The 8,420-nt window shown below is 45.0% G+C and overlaps 1 protein-coding gene across 1 annotated transcript in view; it reads right to left on the bottom strand.

Moving 5' to 3' along the window:
* The window catches only part of smu1a (SMU1 DNA replication regulator and spliceosomal factor a), a 14,364-nt gene extending 6,726 nt beyond the window's left edge, over positions 1 to 7,638 (bottom strand). The window contains exons 1-6 of the mRNA XM_063188737.1: positions 7,521 to 7,638; positions 5,678 to 5,888; positions 3,377 to 3,529; positions 2,874 to 2,984; positions 2,600 to 2,728; positions 106 to 225 (exon numbers count right to left, since the gene is read on the bottom strand). Coding sequence (XP_063044807.1) covers positions 106 to 225; positions 2,600 to 2,728; positions 2,874 to 2,984; positions 3,377 to 3,529; positions 5,678 to 5,888; positions 7,521 to 7,546 — 750 coding nt within the window. The 5' untranslated portion in view covers positions 7,547 to 7,638. The remainder of the gene's footprint in view (positions 1 to 105; positions 226 to 2,599; positions 2,729 to 2,873; positions 2,985 to 3,376; positions 3,530 to 5,677; positions 5,889 to 7,520) is intronic.
* Positions 7,639 to 8,420: the final 782 nt, after the last annotated feature.

Here is an 8,420-nt window from a genome sequence, read left to right as displayed (position 1 = left end):
CAAATCAATACACTTCGAAGTTAAAAACCTTTACAGGCCGAAGAAAGCAAGGTAGAGGTGTGTGTGTGTGTGTGTGTGTGTGTTTGTGTGTGTGTGTGTGTGTACCTTTCTGATCTTGCCAGTGGTGAAGTTCCAGACCTCGATGAATCCGTCCACAGAGCCGGTCACCAGGTACTGACCATCAGGAGAGAAGCGCGAACACTCCACATGGGACTTCTGACCAAACTGGGGGTTGACATTTTAGAAATATGGTTAGAATATATATGTAATATACCCTCAGCTATCCATGAACTCTGCCTGGCTCTCAGACTTTAAGACTATTGCACTACTAGAACGTTCTACAGCAAGAATGAATAAAGCCAAACCCCACACCATCTCCTCATGGGACATTGTAGTGGAAGAACTGTCTGAAATGCTGTCATTCTCTGCATCTTAATTTGTATTACTGCATCCTTTTCCTTGTCAATTGTGTGTGTTACTGTATGAGCTCACTTTTCCTGTTGTAAATAGTTTTTATGTTTTATACCTGACACATTTACTTCTGTCTGCTCAATAAAAAATGCTAATCACAAAAAAAGAATATATAAGTAATATAATATACAACATATGATTTTCCTGGATTAGATTTAATCTGCATCTGTGATAAACAACTAATCACCTCGATAGTGAAAAGGGACCCTAGTTCTGCACAAGGGCTTCCACACACCAGCTCCGACAAAGTGCTGAGCACTGGTCCGTAAAAGTTCAATTCCATTGTTTTCAATAGCACCCCGCACATTGGCGCCGATGTCCGCCGACATTCGCTGATGTCGGCCAGCGATTAGAGACGAGTTCTATTTTGTCGGCGCCGCCCAGTGACTATCAATGCAATGTTCGTGTGAAATCCATGCTTGGGTTTGGGGGTCGGAATTGTGTCGGAAGCGAAAGTCCTCCGCAGTGCTGTCAGACCAGGTGAGTGGAAGCCCTAATGTCGTGTCCAGACCAAGAGCGAACTATGCTGCCTGGTAGCGTGGGTAGCAGAAGAAGTTTCGCCTTGAATTCGCTGTATTCGCTCCAGAAGCAGCATTGACATTTGTGATTCAGCTAATCACATAACGGCTGTGGCTTGACAGCCTGGGACATTCGGAGATATGAACGTTCCGATTGCTTTTCGCCGAACAGCGTCAGAACGAATTCGCCTGCGATTAGATTTAGTTTAATCGTCAAAATTCGCTCTTATCGCGCAAGAAGCTTCGCTCCTGGCGAATTCACTTTGGTAGCGCAGGTCGCGTGCCCTCCATAGAGAAATAATGACTTCAGTCACTTCGTTCGCTCCTGGTCTGTACATGGCATAACAATGGCCTCTTGACTGGGAAGGAACATATCCAAACGTCTTCAGCAGGGGACAGGCACACCTTTCAGAGCCAAGCTGAGGTGTGAGCCCCCTGCAGAGCCAAGCTGAGGTGTGTGCCCCCTGCAGAAGACGTTTGGATATCAGGCACACCTTTCAGAGCCAAGCTGAGGTGTGTGCCCCCTGCAGAAGACGTTTGGATATCAGGCACACCTTTCAGAGCCAAGCTGAGGTGTGAGCCCTAGGGATGGGATATCGGTATCGGTGTATCGGTATCGGGTTCAGATATCAACATATTTCAGAGATCGGATCGGATCGGAATTTTCCCAAAGTATCAGAATTTTCCCAGTACTGACATTGAGCCAGGTGTTAATGTTAATTTGAACTCATAACACTTGCATATTAGTTTTCAGGATGGGATTGTTACTTTTTAACTTGCTCCTTTTTACTTATTAATTGGTTTCCTGGTCTTCCGACTTCCTTTTATGACCAAATGGTCATCTTGGGCCTACCTCAAGTTGAAATCTATGCATATATGTGGTTTTAGTATTGGATCGAAGCAGTATCGGTATCGGCAGATACCCAAATTTAGATATCGGGATCGGATCAGAAGCGAAAAAATGTGTATCGGTGCATCCCTAGTGTGCCCCCTGCAGAAGACGTTTGGGTATGTTCCTTCCCAGTCAGCTTCAAGCAGGCTCACAAGTCAGAGCCGTTAGGCGATTAGCTAAATCAAACATCTCAATGTCACGTTTAGAGCGAATACAGCCAATTCATGGCCGAACTTTGCAACCTGTGTCTGGCCAGCTGCGTAGGGAACCTCCCCTCCTGAAACCGTGTGTGTGTGCGTGTGTGTGAGAGAGAGAGAGAGAGACAGACTGTGTGTGCGTGCTACCTTGATGTGTCTGGCCAGCTGCTTAAGGAATGTCTCCACCTGAAACTGTGTGTGTGTGTGTGTGTGTGTGTGTGTGTGTGTGTGTGTGCGCTACCTTGATGTGCCTGGCCAGCTGCGTGGCGAACCGCTTCTCCTGAAACCGTGTGTGTGTGTGTGTGTGTGTGTGTGTGTGTGTGTGTGTGTGTGTGTGTGTGTGTGTGTGTGTGTGTGTGCGAAGGCGTGTGTGTGCGCATGCCTGTGCGTGCAGGCGTGTGTGTGTGTGTGTGCGCAGGCGTGTGTGGTACCTTGATGTGCCAGGCCAGCTACGTGGGGAACCGCTCCTCCTGAAACTGTGTGTGTGTGTGTGTGTGTGTGTGTGTGTGTGTGTGCGCTACCTTGATGTGCCTGGCCAGCTGCGTGGGGAAGCGCTCCTCCTCCACGTCCTTGACGGCTGCTTTGCCTCTGAACAGATCGATGGTCATACCAGGAGGAAGCAGACCCTGATGCTGCTGCCACTTCAGAGACTAGAGAGAGAGAGAGAGAGAGAGAGAGAGAGAGAGAGAGAGAGAGAGAGAGAGAGAGAGAGAGAGAGAGAGAAAAAAGGAGGAGAGATTGAGTCACTTCATCAAACATGCACCAACCTGTGCGAGTGTGTGTGTGTGTGTGTACCTGTGCGAGTAGGGCCATTAGACGTGAGGGGGGCACCACACTGACTTCTCCCGCCAGCGCCTGAGCGATCGCCGCTCTCCTCTTCTCCTTACTGCTGCCATCCGGGTACGCCTACACACACACACACACACACACACACACACACACACACACACACACACACACACACACACACACACGTCACAATCTTAAGCACTAGGTCAAAGAATCACCTAGGTCTTCAAGTGGGGCTTTGTTTATGTGTGTGTGTGTGTGTGTGTGTGTGTGTTACCTCGCGGGGGTCGAAGTATGACCTGGCCAGTAGGTTCTCCAGGTGTGTGTGTGTGTGTGTGTGTGTGTGCGTGTGTGCGTGCGTGTGTGTTACCTCGCGGGGGTCGAAGTATGATCTGGCCAGTAAGTTCTGCAGGTGTGTGTGTGTGTGTGTGTGTGTGTGTGTGTGTGTGTGTGTGTGTGTGTGTGTGTGTGTGTGTGTGTGTGTGTGTGTGTGTGTGTGTGTGTGTTACCTCGCGGGGGTCGAAGTATGATCTGGCCAGCAGGTTTTCCAGATGGATGTACCTCTCCGGTTGAGTCTGTTTCAGCATAATCATGGGGTCGGTCTGACGCAGCAGGGAACGCGCAGCACCCAGCTCTCTCAGCTCAATCAGCTCCAACACCACCTACACACACACACACACACACACACACACACACACTATAATCGAACGTGCAGCACCCAACTCTCTCAACTCGATCAGCTCCAACACCACCTAAACACACACACACACACACACACACACACACACACACACACACACACACACACACACACACACACACACACACACAGTCTGACGCAATAGGAGATGAGCAGCACACAACTGTCAACTCAAGCAACTCCAACGCCATATAAACACACACACACACACACACACACACACACACACACACACACACACACACACACACACACACACCATGTTGGGGTCCATATGACACAAGGGAGATCATGACATACTCTATTCTCACCTACCTATATACATTGGCTTTTGATTCTTAGATTTTAGTTTCCTTTATTTTTTGCTTTTATTTTACCCAATGTATACTTTTAGCCCTTGCCCCTACAGTTTTAACTTCCCCTTTCCTTGTAAGACACTGTTTTAATCTCCTTAAGCTTATGTATTGAACATTTTCTATGCTCATTGTATGTATCTTATTAGTCAATGCTGCCAGTGCTGCAATTGTACACTGTATGCAGATTTTTTTTCTTTATGTCTATTGGAATGCTATGTGCTACTAATATGCTTTATATACACTCGCCTCCAAAAGAGTTGTCGTCTACCCATCTGTTTGGAATAACAGCTAATAACCTGACTTTCAATTAATCACTTGGCTTCAGAAGTCACTCATATGGAAGCTACAACCCTCTCGAATGAAAATGAATGTACAAAAATAAATTTCATGCACCAAAGAAAGATTGACCCTTTAATGAACACAGACAGGGCAGATTTTGACAAGACAAAGGTTTTGTCGCCTATCGAACATAATGTGAAAATGAGCAGATAAGTCACTTCAAAACACTTCAAATACACAGATCGGGTGTCATACTTAATCACTGATTCACTCACACCTCTCCAGAAAATCAACTTTGGCCTTAGGTGTATGTTTAGGGTCATTGTAATCATGGAAAGCAACACAATGAAAATCAATGGAGTTCAATAAGAGATGGTGGTATATCTGCCATTTGTAGAGCAATACATGTTTAACTTCACGATGTAATCAATGACAAAAGCCCTCACACACCAGCAGCATGCATGTAGCTCCACATAAGAGCTGTATCCCTCCCATGTTTGACTTTAGGCACCATGTATTTTTTCCAAATTCTTCACCTTTAACACCAAAGAAGTCTCTCCCACTGTCCTGTCTCAAAAAAGCCAGCCAAGAGTATGTCAGGCCTAATTCTGTCAAAAATGAAGGCTAATGGGACTCATACTCTGAAGTCAAGATCCCAAGATCAACCATTTTAGAACTGATAGCATCAAAACTATATGGTGTTGGAGATGAAGAATATGAAAAAGAGAAATGGTGCATAAAGTGAAACATGGTACAGATACAGCTCTTATGAGGAGCTGCATGCATGCTGCAGGTGTTTGAGGGCTTTTATCATTGATTAAATCATGAAGTTAAACATGTATTGCTCTACGAATAGTGAATATGTCACCATCTCTCATTGAACTCCATTGATTTTCATTGTGTTGCTTTCCATGATTACAATGACCCTAAACATACACCTAAGGCCAAAGTTGATTTTCTGGAGAGGTGAGAGTGATTCAGTGATTAAGTATGACACCCAATCTGCGTATTTGAAGTGTTTTGAAGTGACTTATCTGCTCATTTTCACATTATGTTCGATAGGCGACAAAACCTTTGTCTTGTGAAAATCTGCCCTGTCTGTGTTCAATAAAGGGTCAATCTTTCTTTGGTGCATGAAATTTATTTTTGTACATACATTTTCATTCGGGAGGCTTGTAGCTTTCATATGAGTGACTTCTGAAGCCAAGTGATTAATTGAAAGTCAGGTTATTAGCTGTTATTCCAAACAGATGGGTAGGCGACAACTCTTTTGGAGGCGAGTGTATTTAGCTATTTTATTCTAGCCAGCCTCTGTGCAGCCTCTTTGGTCAGTTTTGTACTGTTTTAAATGTGCTTTAGGAATAAAACTTACTTACTAATTAATCCATCCCAACACACACACACACACACACACACACACACACACACACACTCACACTCACACTCACACTCACACTCACACTCACACCCCTTACCTGTTCGTAGAGGTCGATGAGTGTCTTGTCGGGCAGCTTGAGTGACTGTATGGCCTGCAGTACTGTGTCCCAGTGTCCGCTGTTGATGTCGGCCACGAAGCTCTCGATGGAGTCCACCGTGTTCAGGGACACCGTAGTCTCCTCCACCAGGGTGGCCAGCGTGCGGTGCAGACTGTTCTCCTTCAGGTACTGCATGATCAGACGGATCACACTACACACACACACACACACACACACACACACACACACACACACACACACACACACACACACACACATAGTACATTACATTACATTACATTACGCTAGCGTGCGGTAGAGACGGTTCTCCTTCAGGTACTGCATGATCAGACGGATCACACACACACACACAGGGAAGGACGCGCGCGCACACACACACACACACACACACACACACACACACACACACATTACATTACACCAGCCTGCGGTGCAGACTGTTCTCCTTTAGAACATGATCAGACGGATCACACTACACACACACACACACACACACACACACACACAGGGAAGGACGCGCACACACACACACACACATTACATTACACCAGCCTGCGGTGCAGACTGTTCTCCTTCAGGTACTGCATCCGCAGACTACACACACACACACACAAGAAGGACGTGCGTGCACACACACACACACACACACACACACATTACATTACACCAGCCTGCGGTGCAGACTGTTCTCCTTTAGAACATGATCAGACGGATCAAACTGTGAGACGCGCGCTCACACACACACACAGTGCATTACATTTCAGCAGTGTGCGATGGAGGCTGTTCTCATTATTCAGGGTATCTGCAGGGCTGTAGTACTCGAGTCCGGACTCGGTCCGAGTTTTTGATGGACTTGGACTTGTCTTGGACTCTGACTTGTCTTGGACTCGGACACTGGTCTTGCCAAATTGAGCTTTTGGACTCGACTGGGTCTGTCTTTATTTTATTCAGAACATTGGCAACCATACATTTTGGGTGGAGCTTGAAATCCAACAACATAGTTTGTCTTCTCATCCATGGCATATTGGTTACCTTCAAACATTCATGTTACTGACATTCGTCATTTTCACTGTTAAAACTGACCGACAAGTGACTCTGACTTGACTTGGGCTCTAATCTTTTTGGACTCAGTCTTCTCTCGGACTTGAAAATTCTTAGCTTGGACTTGTGTTGGACTCTACAAAGACTTGACAACAGCCCTGGGTATTGGTTACAGTCCCTGGAGCAATGTGGTCTTAAAATCGAGAGGGTTGTCGGTTCGAATCCCATGTTACACCTCCATCCATGGCTAAGGGAGCAAGGCCCCTATTTGCTCCAGGGACTGTAACCAATACCCTGCAAATAAATGTAAGACGCTGTGGGTAAAAGCGTCAGCTAAGTGTATTGTAATGCAATGTAATGTAATCATGGTCACGAGATCGTGGACATGAGTTCAGAATGCAGACGTAGAGCATCTTGGGTTTTTTTTCCCTTTTGCTAGATGTCGCCGTGTTGACCAAACATAAACAGACTAGCGAGCTAGCTACCTAGCATCTGTCCACACAGTGCCCTAGGACAACATCCACACTACACTACCCCACAGGTTTCAAAAAACAAAACAAGCATGTTATTCAAGAGTGATCAATTGGCCAACAATGACTGTATTTGTCACTGTGTGCAATCGAACAATACGTCATTACATGTGGAGCCCAATGTTAGCTAACTTTAAGCTAACGTCGACTCGACGTAAGCAAGCTGCAGACCCCTGCTAAGTTCAAAAACACGTTTGTTTTCTTAAACGTGTATCACATATTCTTCACAAATGCTGCGGAATTGTACTTACTCGGCAGATTCAATTTCCAAAGACATGATTTAGCAGGTGAAATATTGCAAAGCACACTGAAATAAAATGTTATTACAGGACACGCAGTGTAGGAAGTGGTGCCAATCTGCGTGAAGCAAGCTACACTAGACAAATATTCAATATGGCGGCCATTCCGAAAATTTTCAAATTAAAAGTACGTATTCTGTAATGATTGATATCAATTATCATTTGATAAATAGTATCTACCTCCTAAACAATAAAAAACTAAATGAATTACATGAAAACAACAACAACAATAAATGCGCATGACACCCTCATTATTTCAATGTCACAGCATCCTACAAACCTTGCACAGCCGGTTCAGAGCAGGTTAAACCTCTTTAGGCCCTATAGTCCCCCATCCCCCCCCCCCCCCCCAAACTTTATTTACTTGGTTATTTCAGAGAATATTACATGAATGTTTTTATTATTATTTGATTTAACCTTTATTTAACCAGGAAAAATAAACCCGTTGAGATTAAGAACCTCTTTTCCAAGGGTGTCCTGGCCAAGTGGCGGCTCAAGTTACAAAATTAAAATTACACAGTTGCATTAAAATAACAAATCAAGTAAAATAACACGTCAATTGAAATAGTTACAGACAATAGACTCTGTCTCAAGTGATCTCATCTTGGAATTAAAATCGCTCAATGGAATCAGATCTGTTAGTTTCAAGTCCTTTTGTAGATTGTTCCATGAGGTAGGGGCTGAAAACACAAATGCCCTCTTCCCCAGTTCTGTGAGGAAGCAAGGGACAGAGAGTAACAAATGGCCTTTAGAGCGCAGCCTTAATATGTGCACCCTTAATATGTGGATATTTAGTCTGATAGGCCAGGGTGGTCAGATTATGAGCTCAATGTAGGTCTAAAACTATAAGCT

The sequence above is a fragment of the Engraulis encrasicolus genome, chromosome 22 (genome assembly GCF_034702125.1).
Source record: "Engraulis encrasicolus isolate BLACKSEA-1 chromosome 22, IST_EnEncr_1.0, whole genome shotgun sequence".
In the NCBI taxonomy this organism is placed as follows: domain Eukaryota; kingdom Metazoa; phylum Chordata; class Actinopteri; order Clupeiformes; family Engraulidae; genus Engraulis; species Engraulis encrasicolus.
Note: the sequence above shows the minus strand (reverse complement) of the source record. Positions and strands in the feature narration are given on the sequence as shown.